Source organism: Mytilus trossulus, unplaced genomic scaffold, assembly GCF_036588685.1.
Source record: "Mytilus trossulus isolate FHL-02 unplaced genomic scaffold, PNRI_Mtr1.1.1.hap1 h1tg000024l__unscaffolded, whole genome shotgun sequence".
Lineage (NCBI taxonomy): Eukaryota > Metazoa > Mollusca > Bivalvia > Mytilida > Mytilidae > Mytilus > Mytilus trossulus.
Genome location: NW_026963290.1, coordinates 1,208,329 through 1,232,394, shown reverse-complemented (window position 1 = coordinate 1,232,394; position 24,066 = coordinate 1,208,329). Strand labels below are relative to the sequence as shown.

The window sequence follows — 24,066 nt, the reverse complement described above, 5'->3', positions numbered from 1 at the left end:
ACGCCGTGGAAATATTTATACTGGTATAGTCTTTTACACATTGTTAGAGTTTTACCAACGTCTTGTAAAAGTTTAACAATTGGGTTACTTGCAGCTGTTTGTTACTATGCAGCAAAAGTTTATACTTGCCTCTTGTTTATATTTCTAAATAGTTGACTTGTCAATACTTTAAATGAACTATGAAAATATTTCTTCTGATTTCTTTATAATCTTATAGTAATAGTTTCAAAATACCTCTTGTAAAAGTATAGCCATTGGTTGTATCTGCAAATTATAGTAACCATACAGTAATAGTTTATACTTACTTCTTGTAAACATATATCAAAAGTTTATACTTGCCTCTTGTAAACATATAGCAATAGTTTAAACTTGTCTCTTGTTAACATATAGCAATAGTTTATACTTGCCTCTTGTAAACATATAGCAATAGTTTAAACTTGCCTCTTGTAAACATATAACAACAGTTTATACTTGCCTCTTGTAAACATAAAGCAATAGTTTATACTTGCCTCTTGTAAACATATATCAAAAGTTTATACTTGCCTCTTGTAAACATATAGCAATAGTTTATACTTGCCTCTTGTAAACATATAGCAATAGTTTATACTTGCCTCTTGTAAACATATAGCAATAGTTTATACTTGCCTCTTGTAAACATATAGCAATAGTTTATACTTGCCTCTTGTAAACATATAGCAATAGTTTATACTTGCCTCTTGTAAACATATAGCAATAGTTTATACTTGCCTCTTGTAAACATATAGCAATAGTTTATACTTGCCTCTTGTAAACATATAGCAATAGTTTGTACTTGCCTCTTGTAAACATATAGCAATAGTTTATACTTTCTCTTGTAAACATATAGCAATAGTTTATACTTGCCTCTTGTTAACATATATCAATAGTTTATACTTGCCTCTTGTAAACATATAGCAATAGTTTATACTTGCCTCTTGTAAACATATAGCAAAAGTTTTAACTTGCCTCTTGTAAACATATAGCAATAGTTTATACTTTCTCTTGTAAACATATAGCAATAGTTTATACTTTCTCTTGTAAACATATAGCAATAGTTTTAACTTGCCTCTTGTAAACATATAGCAATAGTTTATACTTTCTCTTGTAAACATATAGCAATAGTTTATACTTTCTCTTGTAAACATATAGCAATAGTTTATACTTGCCTCTTGTAAACATATAGCAATAGTTTATACTTGCCTCTTGTAAACATAAAGCAATAGTTTATACTTGCCTTTTGTAAACATATAGCAATAGTTTGTACTTGCCTCTTGTAAACATATAGCAATAGTTTATACTTGCCTCTTGTAAACATATAGCAATAGTTTATACTTGCCTCTTGTAAACATATAGCAATAGTTTATACTTGCCTCTTGTAAACATATAGCAATAGTTTTGCCATCATTTGTTTGTTCTGTTGTTATCCCCCATCTTAGGTCGACATAAGTAAAGAATACACCTCTGTCTACACAAAGACGATTTATCTGAAATAAATGTATGCAACAATTCGTATTTCATATTAATATCTCCCAGTATACCACTACGCTTTAGTTAATAAGTAATAAGTAGTGCATTAACATTTCAAGCGCGCCTAATAATATTTCATAACTCAATATCCTTTTATAACAAACGTTGAATAGCAGTAACAACTCAATCTAATCTTTGGTGAGCATTGGAGAATCAACAACACGAATTTTATGAATTAGAAGAATTCTATGTTGCTTTTGATGCAAAACTTTGTGGAAACATGTAAACATAACCTGACCTCAACATAAGTCGCAATCCAGGCAAGTTGTGGGTAAATTTTGAAATACATTTGAGGGATTGTTCTTTTTTAATATTTAAGTTTAAACGACATCTGAAAAATTTACCAAGAAACACATATCGTGCAGCCATAAATCAGAACCATACGTGTAATTATATGAGGACCAGGTATTTTATATGAAGCACCTGATATTACCACCAATCTCAAGTTTTTCTGTGTAATACTTTTTTATTGTTCACTGCTTTTTGTTTCTTTTCCTTGATGAGTTTTCTCTCTTATTATATTGACATATATATAACTTCTTTTGCCTTGGTATGGATGTACAGTCAATGTTATAATGTCATAAACTATTTAATGAGTCTGCCTGTTCTTGAATGACATATCATTCATCTTAATAGACTAATACCTAGAAGATTATATTTCTATCATAATATTTACTTTTTTATTGTTACTCAAATATTCTGTTGATATTAAGAACAAAAAGGAAAATAAAAAAAATACAGATGAATAAGACAATGTCCAAGTATACTCCTCGTAAGAATATATAAAATGAAATATTTCCCAATTTTCATAATTTAGTATAATTAAAAATATCAGACATGCCCCAGCAAATTAACTGTATTTACTACTCTGCTGGTAAGTTTTTACCATTCTTTTTTATTTGTTCAATCTTGATATTTTCGTTGTTTTGTTGGTATCTTTGCACATTTTTTTACTTACGTCTCTAAAAGCCTTTTTGATAATTGTTTCCCTCTCCATAGTAAAATCTCGAAATGTGCTTGAAACAAATACTCTGATTTCCCTCTTTTTGTGAGTTTGTTTTTTGCCTCCCTTCCAGCCATGCAACTCATTAGACATATCTGTTTGCTTTTCGAAATCCTGATCAACTGGTAAATCTACAAAATGCCCATTTAAAATTTCATACTATAGATTCACTATCATTCCTATGGATACCAATGCTAGTGAATTTTGCCGAAAGAAGTGGATTTAGAACTTAAATATTCAAAGCAGTACACTTTTTCAATGATCTTGTATGCAGACGATGGCACATCCACGAAATTAGATATCGTTTAAATGTCGTTATGTACTGAAAACTAAAAAATACATGCAGGTTGTTTTAATGTGTAACGTATGCTTCTAGAATGAACTTCACTAATTTATTTAGAACGAAGTTTATTACTGCTTTTTTCGAAGGTATAAATAAGAACATGAATTAAATGAGGCATAACATCACCGACACTTTTCTCAAACATACTACAAAATACATATATTTTTCTGTATAGTTCCTAAAATCAGTAGATAGTCCTATCTCATCCGATAAAATGTATAAGAATGGCAATGTGTTCACTCATCGAAGATAACATGCCAATAACATTTACTTTGATATAGGAAGATGTGGTAGGAATGTCAATGAGCCAACTCTTCATCCAATTAATTTATAAAAGTAAATCATTATAGGTCAAGGTACGGTCGTCAACACGGAGCCTTGGCTCACACCGAACAGCAAACTATAATATATATACATGTATATTACTTTACATCATTCTAAGATAAAGGGTATTGGATTGGCTTTTTGTAATTTTTCTCTCTGATTTGATTGGTCATTTTATCCTGAAGACTTACGTTTGTCGTCAACGAGATCTTCAAACATACTTTGATTGCTGGTTAGAATATTCGTCACCATTTTTTCTAAACTTGATCTTTTAGCACTGTCGTCAGTCTGTAAATGTTCAATATTCAAAGAATTGATATTTATATAAGTTTTTTTTTGGATTTAGGAATGTTCATCAAATTATAGCAACATAGTTAGTTTATTATTTACTTGCCATTGTAGATTTACGTTATTATCAAATAAACACATCATAGATACCAGGATTAAAATTTCATATTACCGCCAGACACGGGTTTCGTTTACAAAAGTCTCATTAGTGACGCTCGATTCAAAAATGGTTTAAAAGGCCATAATAAAGTAAGAAGTTGAAGAGCATTGAGGACAAAAATTTCCTAAAAGTTTTGACAAAAAAGCGAAGGTAAATAAAAGCAACAGTAGTATACCGCTGTTCAAAACTCACAAATCCATGGACAAAACACAAAATCGGGGTATCAAACTAAAACCGAGGGAAACGCATTAAATATAAGAGGAGAACAACGACATAACACCGAAACGTAACACACACAGAAACGACCCAAGCATCAGACAAAACACCACGAGAATAACAAATATAACATGAAAACCAAATACATGAATTTGGGATAGACAATCTTTTCCTCAGGTAGAAATGCCTTAGTATTTCAAAAAATCTAAATTTTGTTTACAGTTTATTCATAATTATGAACATATCAATGATAACTCAAGTCAAAGAAGTGCTGACTACAGGGCTTGTGAAACCCTCAAAAAGATTTGCAGAAATTATGAATGATATTTACCTTTCATGAATTCAATTCCGTAGATCTACTTAAACTATCATTACTTCTTTATTTCCATTATGGGAAAAGGAATTCAAATTGAGTATATAAGAAATTGAATTCTTGAAATTCAAAACGACTTTAAATGACGTCTGAATATTTACATAATGTGTCACAAGGATACTTTTTCAGGTTGATTTCTTTTTTAAAACATAGTATGCTGTCTAGTTTGTTGTCCTGCTGCATCTGATAAATACTCAATATTCGGCCTTACATAAATCTATGGTTTTCATGCGTAAAAAAACCAATCTGGTCGAAAGTAAGCAGATTTATATCATGGCCTAGGAAAACGTAATTCTTAAATAAATTGTTACTAGAAAAGAGTAGGAAAAAATATCAAACTCTAGAACAAATTCAAAAACAGTTCATAAAATCTATCAAAATGGAACTCAATCAATCAACTGAACAGGTGAAAAATTAATGTCATATTCCTGACTTAGTATATGCATTTCGAAGAAAATTATGAGTTAAACCTCAATTTTAAGCTAACTTAACCCCCGCTTGAATGACAGTTGTTTGTAGTTCCGTTAACATTGTATTGACAAAATTGGATGAGCAACACAAACAGACATAATAGGCTTATGTTAAAGCATTGAGCAACATGTGAGTTATTCTTTTTTTTTTTTTTTTTTTTTTTTTTTTTTTTTATCTTTGGTACATTTTATAGGAAAAAGCTTTTCGAGTAAATTTATAATGAAAAATATATAAAAATAAGACTTGTAATTATAGCATTTCCGCTAAATGCAGATAGATGTACCCCATATATTAGAATTTAAAACATATTTTTTTCAAGTGTACATAGATAATGATGGTTAACAGCTTAATATTACCGACGACGTCATAATATTAAGTTGCAATAAAAGAAATAATCGTTTAGCAACATTTCGTGTTATGAAGTTTTGGAATAATAACTTGAATGTACTAATTAATTTATTTTACATTAAGATAGAGATAAACGTTTCGAAAAGGTTATATGTGAGTTATTCACGTTACTTGTTACTTCGACACATGATCTTGCCCTAAGTATCATTTATTGGTAAAACTTCCTTCAAATTTCTGTTTAAAGCTCATTGACCTGTTGAACAGGAGATTTGTTCACTAGCAAACGTCACATTGTTCTTAGGTAAAAAGATCATTGCATACTTATGCATATGTTGTCCCAAACTAATTATGCATGACTTACAACAGCCTGTAGTTTTGTATTGTTGTTTTTTACCTGTTACATTTATTGTTGATATTTTATATCTGAAATTATAACGTCGCATTCATCTAAAATGTATTATGGAACCAGTTAAATATCTGATCGCATGATTATTGCTGTTTTCCATTAAATGCATTACAAGTTTGCATTGTGGTTTTACCAACTGCCATGGGTCATATCTCTAAAGTCGACAAATTTGATTGATTCAACATCATAACACTTATAAGATAGGTACTGATCGTGATTACTTCTTATTTTTTTGTCCTTAGAGAAATGCTATTTTTTCAATCGTTGTATTTGTATGGGATTTTATCTTATATTTTGTCTGTTTGTAATTGTTTTTAATTTGTTTGTCTTTACTTCATTATCGTTTACAACTAATGATGATTTTTTTTTATATATTCAAACTCTGATATACCTGATCAATATCTGAAAAGCTGTCATCTTTGGCTGGTTTACTTTCTTTCTTCACACGAACTTCAGCAGCTGATATATAAGGACCAAAATACCCTGTCCAGTATTTGTCGTCTTTACCTAATAAAAAAACCATAATGGTTTATAGAGTTTACTTTTATACGAAAAGGTGTTTAGCAGCTACAATGTAATTGAATGCCGACGGTCCTGGGATGTGATATGGCCGAGACGCATCCTATAGTTTGAAAGGCCATTGATAATTTGTTTATCGCTATTTTGATTATGACGTCGTTGATGTTTACCTAGACAATGGCACGTGTGTTCTTATTTTTAGCAATGCAGGGAATGAAATACCTTGTCCAGTTTTTGACGTCATTATTTTATACAAAAATACATAATTGTAGATTATCGATTTTTTTTAACGAGAGGGTGTTTATCAGCTACAATCTCATCGAATGTCGACAGCCCCGAGATGAGAAATGGCAGAAAATTATCATAGTATTTGAAAAACCATAGATTATTTTTTTATCTCTATAAAGATTATGAAGACGTTTATATTTACATTGACAATGGCACATGCGCCCTAAGTTTCTGACTATAATTTTCTATCGCAAGCGAGTAGCACGATATAATGAATTATCACAAAAACATAGTTATTGGAAACGATCAAAATAGTGATAATGATAAGTATAGTAGCAACAATATTTTGATAGATGTTTTTGGCAGATTTTTTTTTCTTCTAACCAACAGTAGTAAAATGTATGTTGTAAACGCAAATTTTCAAACACAAATAAATACACGGGTATCACAAACATATGTTTATCAATATAAAGAAAACTATTGGTTTACCGATACATTAAAAAAAAAATAATTGTATACATATACATTATGAGTGTCCGAAACGCTTTTCTCACTTTTGCCTTGATCAAAAACGTTAAAATCACAATACAAATGCCTGAGGTTAACTATAAATTTAGATATAGAAAGTAAATAATCCGGGTCAAAATGATAACGTTTTGTATATTGCAGTGCTCAAGTTCAAATGTGATGGCAACAACAGAGTTTTACTATCAATGGGGTCAAAGGTCAAAATCAAGGTGAGATTGACCTGACTGATAAATGACACATCTTATCCCATGATGTATCAAGATAACAAAGTTTTGTCAGTTTGGTCAGTTTAGTCAGTTTGGTCAGTTTAGTCAGTTTGGTCAACATTTGTTTTATACGCGAATGAAAAAAACAACAGACAAGATTAAACTCTTATAGAGGCCAAAAGCTCAAAGAGACTGACCGGACTTTGACACGTGACATACCCAAACAAATGATACCAGCTTTGGCTACCTTAAGTTTGAAGATAAGGAAATTATGCACGAAGGGAGTTGAAAGGACAGACGTTTTTATGGATCTGTCTTTATCAGGAAGTAGCTTATCCAAACAAATGAAGGCCAAGGGTTTTGAAAACATGAAAACACATTAGGAGCTGTATGATCAAAAAGGAACATAAAATAATTGCAACGGTCTTGGAAGGTCAACTCCACCTAGGCATTAGGAATCTCTGATTCTGAATGATTTTTTGACGGTTAATATATATATGTTATTAATCATATTAACCAAGAATATTGAAGGAATCTGACAGTTATTGATTGTTTTCATTAGACTCATCAGTGTCATTTATATCAAAACATTTGAATGACAAAGTAGAATATGAAAATGTAGTCCTGAGAAAACCGAAAGTTTCGAAAGCTGTACCCGACACGATTAAGCCACGGTAAAAGATAAACTATACACGGACCTAAAGGACTTCTGATATTGTTTGAGGAATTATCAACAAAGCGTCATATCACAATTTTAAGATAATATACCTTTAGACGAAAAGGTGACTATCCTAGCTCCAGATCCATAATCAGAGAAAGTCACAGAAGCTTGTAACCAATCTTTATTTGTTAATGTACCTAATTCTCCTGTTGTATATTCTTTTATTACCTATAATATTTGAATTGACAATGTTAAATATCATACCCCTTAAAATTACAGGTACTGATAGATTTGTATTCCCTATTGTAACATTTTGTCGACGAATGTTTCGAAAACAAAATCCGTCATTTCTGATTGAATTTTCCTTGCAGTTCGGTATATTTTATATTTTAATTTTAACCTCTAATTATTAATTTCTTTTTTCTCACGAGGTAAATGACACTTTAAGAATATCTATATAATGTAAACCATTTTCTCCATCTAATAAAGATAAAGTTTTAAAGACACCGTTAATAAGCAAGGATGCGTTGCAATTTATGCTGCAGGTCACTGAGATGCATTTATGCGGTTATAACCGAGTACCAACTATTAGACAATCAAAATTAATGTGTGTTTGAAGACGCCATCACAGAAAATTAACCGGTATCTCTTGCTTGGGTAAATTCGCTGTTGGCTAGACGTAACGTAATAATGTAAGAATTGATTGCATATATAAGGAATATTTCATCAATTACATCCTATTTCCCGATCTGCGCGCGCATGTTATGTAAAATCTGGATTGACAACATTTTAGTTATCTAAAAAAAATTAAATAAAGTTATTCAGTATAAATGTTTAACCTGATTCGCTATGTAACAGTTTGCTAGACTTATGTTTCTAACTTTAATAGTTAACATTTCCTGTGCATGAATTGAACGATGAAACATTGCATTATTCATCTAAACTGACCGTTTTCTGTCAAATTTTAAAATAGTGTATTTGTTAAACCTATTCTCTCACCTGGCCATCGTCTGACATGAGCTGGGCTGTAAAGCAGTAGAATCCTCCAAAGCAATGCCCTTGTTTATACCACTCAGACACCTGTACACAGACATTATGTTAAAACAAATTAAAGTTATAATTATTTTTTGATAACCAACAATATTGTGAATTCATTATTATTCGTTGGATATCAATTTTCTTGGATTTTTTTATGCCCTGGGAACAGCGAATTCCAATGACTTATGAATTACAAATGTTATACAGAAATGTATGCAGACTTTGATAGTAAAATCACAAAAATACTGAACTTCAATTCGGAATGTCAATAATCACATGGCAAAATCAAATAACAAAACGTATCAAAAACTTATGGACAAGAACTGTCATATTCCTGACTTGGTACAGGTATTTTCCCATGTAGAGAAAATGGTAGATTAAACCTGGTTCTATAGCGCTAACCCTCTCACTTTAATGACAGTCTCATCAAATTTCGTTATATTTACAGAAACCACGAAATCAAATATCAACTAAAATAAAAATTATAACCAATGCACGAAAATTAGTATACACGGGAAAAAAAATCCAAAGTAAAAAAAAATCAAGTGTTTTTACCCTACATTCTTTCATCATAACTGTTAAGCAGTTCCAACAGACTTTACATTTTTCATTTTGTGCATAAAACTGGTCAAAGAAAATCACAAATCAAAAGTTCAATTTCAAATAGAAAGGGGGTATACCATTGACATTTCTATCGGAGAAGGAATAATAATGAAACAGCAATCAAAACATATCTACCAAATGTAAACACCCTACCTGTATTTCAGGAGCAGTATCTAAGTATTCTGCTGTGAAGTGATCAAGTAGATTTACTTCTTGATATTTGCAAGACCACATGTGCGACGTTTTAAAGCAAGCCTCAGTCCCATATCCCGATGCATCGCATACTCTTATGTCTCCAGATGTGTTCCAGTGTTTCATATCTTTGTTCTATACAAAACAATTATAAGTGATTCGGTAGCTTTATATACATTCAAACATCTCTCTGTGAATTCTGTAGATTTATTTCAGTAGCAAGGCACATTTCGAAAGGAACGGAAAAGCATGGAAGTAGTCCTCCTGTAACCCAGACTTCCATTAGAAGTGAGTGGTTTGATTTCATGTAATGAGTTTGTTTTTGGTCACAAAGCTTTTTATTTGGTCCATGCCTTTAACATCATTGGCTTAAAAATATTAGGCTTTGTGTGTTCCTGATGCATAACATTTTATAAAAGTGTGTTTATATTATTGTTTTAAGATGGATATGGTTCCGTAAATACATAGTATTTAGGCAACATTAGTTATATATCCTTGCCCAGCAAAATATTTTTACCCGCATTTAAATCTGTGCAAAATACTAAATAAAGGCAACAGTAGTATACCGCTGTTCAAAACTCATAAATCCATGGACAAAAAAATAAATCGGTGTAACAAACTAAAACCTAAAATTAATACTGGTGCTCGAATCTAAACAGTTGATTATGAAGTTGAAGGTAAAATCAAAAGATCAAAGACATCAAACGAATTAATAACAACTGTCATATTGAAGATCAATTATTCTAAAAACCTGAACCGTAGACGATCCGCAACTACGGCTTTGTATAACTTAGTATTTCGAAATGATACAAGATTTCATGCACAGCAAATTTACAGAAAATGAATGTATGAATTATATTTCTGGTCACCACAATAATTCACGAGCAGTGGATTTGACCAAATGGTTGTGAAAACTCATCAATTATACTATACCTCGCCACTTGCATTCTTGAGAAGATTTGGAGACCATCCAACAACTGTCATCTCTTTTCTGGTAACGGCAATATTCATTGGAAGTGCTTTATTTGCCAATTTATGTTTTTCTTGCTCTTCTTCTTGAAGCTGACTCTCAGGAATTGCTTTATCTTTATAGGAATTGTCAAGTAATGCAAAAGCACATAAGTAATCTGCAACAAATAAGCATATGGCCGTTTTATTTTGTATTATTCGTTTACGGTTTAAGATGTTTTGCAAGACATTGCAATTATAAATATTCCAAGAGAAGATTTAAAAAGCATGCAAAATGTTTGTTTTGTGTATCGTTATAGTTTATAAATGCATGTCATTTATATTAAGATGCAATGAAGACATGATTAACATTGTGGAATACATAAGAGCACTATACATTGTTAACGGTTTACTGCAACAATCAACATTTAAAACCTCAAATTATAATACATCTTTCCATTATCTGGAAAGGTCAAACGTGTTATGAATTATTGAACTGATTGCGATCATAATTCTGCAATTGAGAATTTTTAAACTTATATCTTCCTCTTGCACGGTATATTTTAATTGATTTAATCCTTTTTAATGGATGGAATAGAGTTCAAACAGAACCGAATAATAAAAACGTGAAATATTCGAATCGTTGTTTTAAGTGGACCAGTATTTGTTAACACTTCATGATCATGTGATATAGCCAAACATAAAGGCAACAGTAGTTTACCGCAAAAATCGATTGATAAAAAAACAGATCCGGGTAACAAACTAAACCTGACGGATACGCATCATATATAAGAGAACTACGGCACAACAGAAACACAACATTAAAATGTCACACACACACAGAAACCAAATATAATATAACAATGGCTATTTTTCTTACTTGGTACATGACATTTTAAGAAAAAAACAATGGTTTGTTGAACCTGGTTTTGTTGCATGCCAAACCTCCCCCTTTTATGGTAATCAAGACTTTTAAGGTCTTCCTTTTAGTATCTTAATCGTCAGTCTTTAGTTACAATAAACTGATTGTGGATTTATTTGTCTGTTCGTAGTCTTTAGTATATATTAGCGATGAGGTTATCATTTTCTCTTCCATGATTTGAATTTCTACTCGTATTTTTCTCTTTTCTTTTTATTTTACTTTTAAAGTAAACATGGTTAAGGAGACACCTACCGGCATTTGTATAGACATCTGATCCACTCTGACTATGCATTAGTAGACTGTTGTCTGTTATTTCCACGTTAATGTCGACATAATAAGCTGTAGTACTTTTCAAGTCTCCTACTTCCATCTTGTCTTGAATTTTCTGTTAATATAAAGGCAACTGTAGTATACCCCTGTTTAATAGTCATTGGTAGATAAAGCGAAAATAAATTTTGGTCACAAATACACACGGAGAGAAACACATAAACTATAAGATGAAAATAACGGAACAAAAGAAACTTTGAACTGTAATAAAAACAACGCATAAGTACCGAGAAACGGACTACTTGATAACTGCCTTAATCCTGATATAGTACAGCACATTTTAAAGAAAAAAATGCAGGGTTAAACATAATTTTATGACTAGCTTAACGTCCCTTTAATATTACAATTTTGATAATACCGATAAAATTAAAACATTACGTGACAAGAAAACAGTACAACAAATTCAAATATACAATATCTCTACTGTATACTATGTCTAGCTATGTTTAAATGAATCTAGAAATTTGTGTCTTTAATTTGATACAATAATCTAATTACTCCTAAAGATGTGTTAGCTATATACTATATTATTTTGTTTAGTTTGAGAGAGGGAGGGTTATTTAGATAAATTAGGGCTAAACAAAACATAATACATATATCGTAAGAACTGTCGACACTGCTTTACTATGTTTTATGCATTACTTTGATTTGATATAGGTTAAAATCCAATGTTTTCTCCCTCAACTGCTTATAGATCGAAAACAGAAGAATATCATTAGTGATCAACATTTTAGTTATAAATAATAATTGTATGATCAGTATTTCCCATCGTTTTAAAACTTAGGAGACGAGATATGTTTGCCAAGGAGACAACTGTCAACCAAAATCCAAAGAACAATAACATAGAATAGCTATGTGTAATCCTACAGATTGAACAATGAACCTATAAGGAACAGTAATCTGCAAAAAAAGCTAAGGTAAAACGAAATGGGATTCAAGAGAAAAAAATGATCTTAATTCTCTTCCATTACATGATAGTTAACTGTAACAGTACATCATAAGACAAATTAATGGTAGAGGACAAACATGTCTGTATAGAGTCATTTTTGAATGTCTTTAATCACAATGTAATGTGTGTATTCAGCTGATAGATTAACAATAACTAATTGCTTTTCTAAACATGCAACCAAGATATGAATTCTTAAGAATGGATCCAAACTGAAATTTGATTTATGTCTCCAAATTTCTGTATTCATCACAAATCGAAGTAAAGGTCACCCCAAGCAAAACTAGTATTTATTTCAGGCATAGTTATGTTTCTACAGAAGGACAAGTAGCCTACGAAGAAAAATTCATGCCGTTATAAGGTACAAAAACGTAAAATCACAAAAATACCGAACTCCGTACAAAAATCAAAACAAAAAATATCGAACTCCGTAAAAAAATCAAAACGAAAAGTCACTAAGCAAATAGCAAACTCAAAAGTTCAAAAACATCAAACGAATGGATATCAACTGTCATATTTCTGACTTGGTACACATGAGCATCTGGAGAGAATAAAGGCTATTAATTAAGATGTCTTATTGAACGAACTGATTAACACAACCTGGTTACTCACCTGGTTGACTTCATCATTAACATCTTTCCCATTTATTAGTAAATGAATCGTTGGTTGTGTCAGGTGTAATCTAAGTCTGAATTTCCCATTTGGTAAGTCATTTATCTGAAGTTTTCATTAAAAAAATTACAGAATCGATTTTATAATATAAAGTTCTATACAGATCTCAATAAAACAGAGACTTTTGGTAGGTAGTATGATCTGATCTGACTGTATAACAGTCATATAAAAAAAAACCTCAGCAGTCTTAGAAACTAGATTTAACATTGTGTATGACACACGTATACAGAAGACTACTTGAAGAGGGTCGAATAAAACATTGTAATTTATGCCAAATTGGATCATTTATGACCAAAAAATCTATTCTTTTTCTATCAAATTCATCTTATGTAATATATTGCAGGGGTTTTCATAAGAAAAAAAGACTTTTAAAATTATATTAAGAATATTTACTTAGCAACCATATATCAGATATTTCGCAATTTCTCTTCAATTGCTTCTGAAATCATTTGATTTGTGTCAATACATGATACAACTTTGAAATTTTTCGAAAAACAAAGGTTTTTCCTATCCCAGGCACAGATTACCTTAATCGTATTTGGCACAACATTTTAGAATTTTGGATCCTTAATCCTCTTGAATTTTGTACTTGTTTGGCTTTATAAATATTTTGATAAGAGCGTCACTAATGAGTCTTATGTAGACGAAACGCGCGTCTGGCGTATTCAATTATAATCCAGGTATCTTTGATAACTTATTACACAAACCTTGTAAGACAATCTATTTTCAAATCTATTTTTTTGTAATTATCATACACAGTTTGACTATAAAACAGTATCATCAAGTCACTCATCGCTTTGTAAAACATATATTGAAATTAAAATGTGTTAAAATTCCTCTTTTGTATCATACATATATTGTAAATAAACCTGTGGTCAGGTTCCTCTTTGATTTATGAAACACATATTATAAGTTAACCTGTAAGTTTTATTATATTTACCCTATAAGTAAACCTGTTGTCAAACTCATTATATGTTTCAGCCCTTCTTGCTTTAGTGTAAAGAAAACCATCATTTGTTTTTAATAGAGAACCAGGCAGGTTTGCCATACGCTTTAACATCCCTGCGGCTTTACATTGGGTACCTTGCAAAATAAAGTAGATCGGATTATGACAATATAGGATATACGAACAACTAATGGTAATTTAGTCTGTCAATGTTAATAGCTAGAATAATTACCTTATACTTTTGATAATTGTTTTTATTTTTCTTATCAATGTCTTGATTCGTATCATGCATTGATGCAATTCTCTCCGAAGTGTCTGACTGATCAAAGAAATTATACACTTACTCTTGTTTGTAAATTATAACACCTTCTTACATATCATAGGTACAGTGTGTAAAGATGTGTATGCTATTGTATATCCTCTAGTCATTTGACAGCATTTTGATGATATTTTTTAATTTATAATCACTTGTTCATAACCAATGACTTACCTATCATTGATGAATACGTGTAGTATCAAGCATTTACCCAGATTACAAAAAAATATACATAGGCAACGGCATCCTATTGAACACTTATATATCTTGTTCAGCAATTTTTTTTAGTACAAGGATCCGTGTTGAAGGCCGTACCTTGACCTATAATGGTTTACTTTTATAAATTGTTATTTGGATAGAGAGTTGTCTCATTGGCACTCATACCACATCTTACTATACATATTAGGTAAAATTGACACACATTAGTCATCAATAAGATACGTTCTGAAAAGTAAAAGTGGAATATGATTTCTCACCATTTTCAAAAGTCGGGTCGAAATTGGCAAACAATGAAAATTCACTTGAATATACAATGCCATTCATGTCTTGGTAAACTGGGCTTCCGACGTTCACTGCGTAAATAACTCCTGGTTTCTGTCTTATCAACGAACGTGGAGAATTTGTTAATTCTATGTAAACATCCTCGTCACCTGAAACAAAATATCGCAAAATGTGTTGAAATCTCGAAAGATTATGTGTGTCTCCTTTCTTGCCCATATTTTTAAGTCGTTATGTGAAAACTTGCAGCACTTAGATATTTAGGGAACCGTTTTTACATGTGTAATCCTACAGGTTTGATACGTTTCCAAAAAAGAAAACTATCCAGCAGGTGGATAATAAAAGAACCTCTGATGTAAAACTAAAAACATTGGGAAAAATGAGTCAAAGTTAATCTTTTATAATTTATAAAAAATTACCATTCCTTAGAGACTTGGATAGAATTAAAAATCTATAACGGAATTGAAACAAAAATGAGTTGATGAACTACGTACCGATACATTCAGTATTATTAAAAGTAAATTTAGATAGACATAACTGTAAATATACATACTTCTGATATGTTTCCTTATAGCAAATACTCGTACAAGATAATGCCCTACGTCTCTCTCATCTTCTTTCCATATATACTTAAATGCATAAGATCCGTTTTGCTGTGAAAGTTCATCAATGGGAATAAGTTGAATTATCTTGTGGTCTAACATTATACAAATCTCTGAAGGTTTATTGACATGCCCTTTTATTTCTCCTAAAGTCACTTCTATATCCCCTTGTGTTTTTGTTGATTCGCCTGTTGCGAGACAGAAATCTTGTTTGCATGATGTCTTTAATTCTTCCTTAGATGCCATTATATTGGATAAAATCCCATATTTACAAGGTCCTGCAGGTCCAGAAGCCAACAAACGAGCACCAACAACTTCAAAATTCCATAAGTCCGATTTTTTGTAATTGGTACCATGACAACCAGATATCTCATTTGTCGTAACAAGATTTCCCTCTTTTATCACTAAATGATAAACACTGGAAACCGTAGAGTCTTCCATTCCGCTACTGTTTGAGCATAGGATCATTATGGCAGCATGCTCTCTGACGTTTCCCATTAGTTGTATTGCTTCGTTTCCATCCAAGCACTGTGTCTGACTGACAAAAGCGTGTGACGTTACCGTTGATGTTTCTATCATATTATCTCTATTATGCCATAATCCAAATCGACTTCCGGCTGGTCCACTGACACAAAGAATGCCATCGTCATTAACTGAAAACTCGTATTTATCCTCCCCAGAAATGGCTTTAGCGCTGAATTTGTTCCCTTCTGTCTCAGAGAGAATCAAATACAAAGTATTTATAGAATCGTCTCCTTTCCCGCCACTACAAAGTATCAATGTTATCCCACCTCCTCGTTCATTTCTCCCTCCATTTACATTCAAAGGAAACTCTACAGAAGACTTATTACCCTGCATTTCTACAAACACCCCATTCCTTAGATTGCCATAGTTACTGTCGTTTGTTAACATCATGATGTGATTTTTGTCATGGTAGCAATCAGCAACAAGCATGCCTTCTTCATCTACTTTGTAATTATTCCTTTGGTCGTTATAATATACGTCAGGAAGTGGGATTATTTTTGAAAGCAATTTAAATTGTACATGATTACCATCATATCCTGATCGTACCAAAAACAATTCCGTATTGTAATAGATAGACGTAGTCGAGACGAAGTACAGACAAGTACGTCCTCCGTGATATGCATTTACATTGTAATCAAGTTTTCCAAAATTATGTATCGGGTGCTCTGACGTGGTAGAACAAAATATAGTTTTTATGAAATCTGAAAAACGAAAAAAATAATTGTTCTACAACTATATGCAGTTACTAAATTGTCCTTGTTTTAGAACTATCAGAATTTTCTTTGATCGTCTATTTTAATACAAATAGATTTCAGGTAAAGCGTTTAGAATAAAAAAAATCAAATGGCGATCGCGCCAGTCTAAGATATTCAAATTGGAGAGTTAGTCATATGATACTTCAAGTTTTTTTTAAAAGTGAGTATGTTAAATAAAATTAATGGCTATGTTGTCTTAAAAAACACGTGTACATGGACTTTGACTGATCAATACTTCAGACATTTACTGAAATTGAACTATTGCCTTCCCGTACTATAATTTCCTAATAGTTTTCGTTTGCAGTGAACTAAAGCACGATAACCCCTCACGTTGTTATTACTTTGGCAATTGCACAGCGCGTACAAGCGCAAAGGGAAAACCGTGATGAAATTAGTCTTCATAATCGATAGAAGTACACACTTTTATTTATGCAATTATCTTTGTATGATAAAAGATTTTGTTAATTTCATGTTTCAATTTACTATGATATTATGATTTATTAATGAATTATGTGTGTTACGGTTAAATAAAAGTTTCTTTGTCAAAGACTCATATAGTAATTTGGTACATTTCAACAATAAAATTTAGCGCAAATGACATTTGTCAAAATAGCAATCGGAGCGAAGGAACTGCTGCAATGAAACTTGAACTTTACCTTAGTTTCATGGAAAGTACCATGTAGCTGTTCGAAGTTTCTCTCATCTTTTACTGTTTTCAAAATTAAAATTAAAAAAAAAGATTGTTGATCATTTAATACCAGCAGCGCCAAAGAAAAATTTTCTGACAGTTAATGTACAATGGGTAGATCACATCATTCAGAATATAGTTTCAACCATGTCAGATTTCTTTATCTATAAGCTTTTAAGTCAATAAAAAAACTTACATTTTACCCTTTTTTCAACAATGTAAGACATGTTGGTTGGCAGGCTCGCTCATCGGACACAGTTTTAAATCTACGAAAAAGTTTGGTCCAGTAGTTTAAGAGAACAGTTTTGTAAAGGTTAACGACGACTACGGACGACTGACGATGGAGATCAAGTGAAAAGAACAGGAAATGAACTGATATCAAATTTAACTTTTCTATAACTGTACCTGAGTCATTTACCGTCATTGGTTCCACTTCTTTTATCTTCTCCACGATTTCTAAAGCGTCCATATTTACATTTTCAGTTTTAACCTCTGAATTATTTGAGAGATTGTTTTCCATCTTGCAGGAAGATACGGTTACATCTGAGTTGGTTGCCATTATATTAGATGTTGTCCCTATTCCACTCTCATCGATACGTACAACCCTTTTCTGTGTTAATCTCAACGATGCATTGCTTATCTCTCGTCTATATCCCTTTAAAACTGTTGGTGTAGCCTAAATAATTTACAATATTAAATATTTTTGATGTTTTATTACAGGCTGAAATCAATTTAAGAAACATTCTCAATGAAGAAAATACAAATTATTATTTTAACAGTTGAAAAAAGCATAATACAAAACTTTTTCGCAAAACTTTTGAATATATATATATATAAATGTATAAAAAAATAATGTATTTAATTGAAGTTTTACAACAAATATTTTTTTCAAATTATAGGCTTTTAAGATTATACCTAAATAAAAAAGAAATTAATTATTTCAGAATTCAACAACAGTCTCTTTACGACTCATGATTAAGGAGTGAATTTAATACATTGTAAATATGTCAATGTTACATGATTATGCTCCAGATCATATGAGTATTTGGACCGTATACCTACGGTCTAGGCCGTATGCGTACTTTTTTAAGATACGTATACGGTCGATCGGACTGTACGCAAACGGCCTACCAGATTATATAATTTTTGTCAAGTTAATAAGATACAAATGTATATTACAGATCAACATAACTGAAATCTCGAATTAATATAAAAAGTTGAATTGTAATTGGAATGAAAATTTAAAGTTTAACTAATTAAAAGTTTATCTCTGACTTGTATATCACGACAGAATACGGAAGATACTGGACATAAATTATAAAAAATCTGTTTAAAATACAATGAGAAAATTAAATAAAAATGTCTCGTTTAAGTCATGCAAAGATTGAAAAGGGTAGATGTGTTACTGTGAGAAAAGTATCGGTAAAGAAGGGTTGAGGATATAATTGGTAAAGATGCAAGTTTGTACAAACAATCATGTGAATTTTGCATATTGATCTCTCGTTATTTATGTTTGATATAGAACCTTTGACACGCAAAATTGAAACTGCACATTGGAAAACAGAAGGAATTATATTGTATGTGGTCGCAAAACAAGCAAGATTGTCTCTTGCCAGCAAAAGATGCAAAATGCAAAAAAAAAAAATGCAGGAACAGAATAGGTAAATGAAAGAAATTTGATGTTCCATGTTGCATATGGTCCAAATTATTACATGGTGTGGAACAAATATACCCAGCATGGTGAAAAATCCGATTAGCATGCTCATTTAAAAGCAATTTCACCATACCTGCTTGTTTATTTAGAACTGTTTTTTTAGCAGAAAAGGAATTGTTGGTTTGAACCTGTCGGTGATCTAAGCAAAGACATATAACATGAATAAAGAAAGAACACTTCACAAGAGTAACGGTAAGGTTCACATTTTTTGGGTAAATATGTGTTTGTCAACATATATTTTTTTGTTTGACTAATGGAATGGTTTCTTCTTATACCAAATCAGCTTGGTTGGATTCATCTTGTCCCCTGTAAGTCCGTTTGTTCAAAACATATTTCAGTCACACTATTGACAGGTTATACAATTACTTTTAATTTTGTCAGAAGGTTATGAGAATAAAGATATTGGAAACATATTGGAAACATGCATCAGAATTTGTTGCAATCATGTGGAGAAAATGAAACAAAAAAGCATCAGTTATTCGATTGCTAGCCTACGGATGCATCAGTATTTCATGTCGATCCATTGTAATCCCTCTTATGTTGGCATAAGTATTTCACGTCGATCCATTGTAATGCCCTCTTATGTTGGCATCAGTGTTTCATGTCGATCCATTAAATGCCCTCTTATGTTGGCATCAGTATTTCATGTCGATCCATTAAATGCCCTCTTATGTTGGCATCAGTATTTCGTGTCCATCCATTAAATGCCCTCTTATGTTTTCATCAGTATTTCATGTCGATCCATTAAATGCCCTCTTATGTTGGCATCAGTATTTCATGTCGATCCATTACATGCCCTCTTATGTTGGCATCAGTATTTCACATCGATCCATTAAATGCCAATTGATGTTGGCATCAGTATTTTATGTCGATCCATTATAAGCTCTCTTATGTTGGCATCAGTATTTTACGTTGATCCATTAAATGCCCTCTTATGTTGGCATCAGTGTTTCATGTCGATCCATTATAAGCTCTCTTATGTTGGCATCAATATTTTATGTCGATCCATTATAAGCTCTCTTATGTTGGCATCAGTATTTCATGTCGATCCATTAAATGCCCTCTTATGTTGGCATCAGTGTTTTATGTCGATCCATTAAATGCCCTCTTTTGTTGGCATCAGTATTTCATGTCGATTCATTTAATGCCCTCTAATGTTGGCATCAGTGTTTCTTGCTATCCATTAAATGCCCTCTTATGTTGGCATCAGTATTTCATATCGATCCATTAAATACCCTCTTTTGTTGGCATTAGTATTTCATGTCGATCCATTAAATGCCCTCTTATGTTGGCATTAGTATTTCATGTCGATCCATTAAATGCCCTCTTATGTTGGCATCAGTATTTCATGTCGATTCATTGTGTATCCTCTTATGTTGACATCAGTATTTTACGTTGATCTATTATATATGCCATCTTATGTTGGTATCCGTATTTCATGTCGATCCATTATGTGATCATGTGATGCCTTGACTGAATGTTTTGCTTTATAATTTTAGTTTACCGATCGGAACGTGCAATTCCGTAGATTGGCACTTGATTTGAAAACTAAATCTCCTTGGGAAGCTGGCATGACAAGTTTGTTTCACATGTTTTTATCGTGCGATACATCTTAAGTTTTGTTTGGGCATGAAAGCTATTTTTTTTAAATTGATCTTGTTCATTTCGTATTTTCAACATTTTAAAAATTGACAATCCTGCTCCTTGATAACACTATTTCTCCAATCTATCATCGAGTTCCTATGTTTCATTAAATCTTAATGTCAACTTTTGGCCATGAACATTTCCTCATTTCCCTATGATTATTTTTACGTTTCACGTTAACATGCTGACTGCTTTAGCAGTCTATCTCTTGTGGTAGTGTGCATTCTGTTGTGAGTGAGGTCTTTGCTAAGATCATATAAGAGTTTTGTCATTTCAAAAGGGAGCATTACAACAATTTAGAAAAGCTGCATGTTGAAATACCGTAACGTAATTAACAGTCAGTTTAGATCAATTTTGTCAAATTCGCGCAAAATATCACCAATGTATATTGGACATTTGAATCCTTATTAATGTGACCATATAATGGTCCCATAGTTTGAGATGGGTGCCGGACCATCTTAGCATGTTTAGTTATTACTATTATTAGCTTTTGTTCTTTGTTATCGGAAATGTATTGGAACGTTATAAAGTAAAACACTGGCCTTATCGGAAGAAATCATTTCGTTGACTAATTTTAACCATAGCAGACTAGGATTATTGTCATTCAGGTAAACCCGATAGTTGAAATGATTTAACAAGAAATCAAACAGACATAGAAAACTCCTCATTATACGATTGCATGTGTTTGTCGTATTCATCTTTAGTACATCTAGTCACTGACCATCGACAGTCTTCGGATGTCATATTGATGGTTATATGTATTAGATGGCGTATAGTCAAACGAGTCCTTGCATAAAAAACCTCATCATAGATACTAGGATTTAAATTTCATATTTTCGTCGACTCTTCAGTTACGCTCGAATAAAAAATGTTAAAAAGGCCAAATAAATTACGAAGTTGAAGAGCATTGAGGACCCAGAATTCCTAAAAGTTTTTTCAAATACATCGAGGTTAATCTTTTCCGAGATATTTCTGTTAGATTCCTTTTTTTCAGTTGTTATTAGCTTTTTACTAGCTAAAAGTAAAAGCGTGTACTTTTATACATGTTATATATATACTTAGTGTCTTTTTTTAATTTGATTATGGATAGAGGATGAATATATACACTGTTACGTCCGGTCTTTGTGTGTTTTGTCTGCCTTGTATCGATCTAATGAGTTAAGGCTCTTCAACTGATGTCAAAATATGTTTTGTGTTCTGCTGTTACACTATTGTCCCATCTTTGGGAAGGGTTGGGCGCTCATAAATACGTTAAACCCAACCACATCCTGTATGAGCCTGTCCAAAGACGGGAGACTGTAGTTAAGGATTAGTGCATTGTTGTGGTTGGTTCAAGTCTGTCATTTTTTCTCTAGTATATTATTTTGTTACAAATAAGGCCGTTAGTTTTCTCAATTGGGTTGCTTCAAATTTTTCATATCGAGTTTAGTTTAAACAAATGTATTTACAGTGGATTGGGAAACAAGTTTTGCAACTTATAATAATCCCTTTTCACTTTGCGGGTGCGAGTGCTGCCTTGTAGTGGCATTAGCCTACTCTTTTTCGAAATCTACAAGGGTGTCTTTAACGTGCCAGATATATGGCTTTTATTAACACGTTTCAGCCATTTATCGTCCCCTTCCGACGGACTATCATCGTTTCCTTAAGACCATACTTGCAAATGGTGTCAATTTTTAACAAGGCAATTTATAAGGCGGTATTTGCACCACTTCATTTGAACTTTGTTGGATTGTTGTCTCATTAGCAGTCATACCACATCTCCTCATTCTAATATCAATAATTATTTCTAGCGCGGACATTGAAATGTCCTTTACACAGTGTCTGATTTCATTGTCATTATACGTCGAATTTGTGTTTTCATATATGAATAGACTATCTTAAAAGTTGAAAAAGGGAAGTCACAATGAAAATAGATTTATTTATAGGTTTAAATGAATATTTTCTGTAAGCGGATTATAGAAAATCAATTTAAACCTCAATGTATTATCAAAACACTTTTACCAATAAGTGTACACGCTTAATAGATACTTTGTTAATTATAATTCTTGATCTGCAGTAGGTATATATGTATTCAAGCGAAAGTTAAATCGTTAAGTTGAAATATAAAAAATAAATAAAATAAAACTGTTGGCTTACCGACAACCAAATTAAAAAGGTGAATTCCCAAGATTTTCAATGTCTAAAGAACAGATCAGAACTAAATTAAGATTATTAATCAAACAGTTTTGAACATAAATAAACATGTAAGGAAAATATAACTATATGATGTTTTGATTGAGATCAGTCAAATCATGAAATCTCAAAATAATGCAGAATCAAAAGAGTATCAACTTTAGTACTTATAGCTATAGTTTCAAATGCCTTGACAACGAATGGACTATTACACACATTGGTAACCTGACAAAAGGAAAACATAAAAAAGCGAGTGTATACGATACGTTACAAAATTTATACGATAATGTACAGACAGAGGTAAAAATACCAAAATTACAAAAAAAATGGGGCCCATAACATAATCAATACGACAATGACTAATAAAGTATACATACATGTCCATTATTCTTTCAAAGATAAGTCCCTTAAATCCCCGTAGAAACTGTAATTCCTTATGCTTGTATGGTGTTCGATGATATGTCGTTGTATCCACACGTTATAAATAGATGTGTTTACATTTTGACCTAGGACATTTATAGGAACTGGTTAACAATTATTTTTTTAATGACTTCTGTATTGACAATGAAGGTATTATAATATAGCTCTAGGTTTAAATGTTGCCTTATTACCTTTACTTATGTATTTATTTTTAATTGCAAACTAGCGTCTATTGTTTTACTATTAAGAAAGTGTACTAGCCTACAGTGGTATATAGGTAGTTATTTATTGATTTATTTAAAATATTATTCCATCGGAGATCATGGGCTGATAAGCGGTCTGGTATGAAAAATAACCAATTATGAAAAATGACAAACTATGTTCTTTTTACCATATACTTCAACACAAGCCATTTAGACAATACAATTTTTGTAAAACTTAATTAGATTGTATTATTTGTTTTGCATTTTTTATTAATTTATGTTCCTGTTTTATAATATGCGTTCTTAATTTCTACTT

General features: G+C 31.7%; 1 protein-coding gene across 1 annotated transcript; it reads right to left on the bottom strand.

The window, feature by feature from the left end:
• Positions 1-225: 225 nt before the first annotated feature.
• On the bottom strand, positions 226-23,633 carry LOC134699018 (uncharacterized). Its single transcript, XM_063560710.1, has 16 exons — positions 23,505-23,633; positions 18,003-18,273; positions 15,581-16,855; positions 15,006-15,179; positions 14,208-14,350; positions 13,208-13,312; positions 11,575-11,707; positions 10,386-10,579; positions 9,414-9,587; positions 8,619-8,699; positions 7,727-7,847; positions 5,869-5,984; positions 3,407-3,503; positions 2,504-2,679; positions 1,389-1,502; positions 226-264 (listed from the first exon to the last, which is right to left on the bottom strand). The coding sequence occupies exons 2-16, from the start codon at positions 18,154-18,156 to the stop codon at positions 226-228; spliced, it is 3,096 nt and encodes a 1,031-aa protein (XP_063416780.1). The 5' UTR covers positions 18,157-18,273; positions 23,505-23,633.
• Between the last annotated feature and the right edge of the window lie 433 nt (positions 23,634-24,066).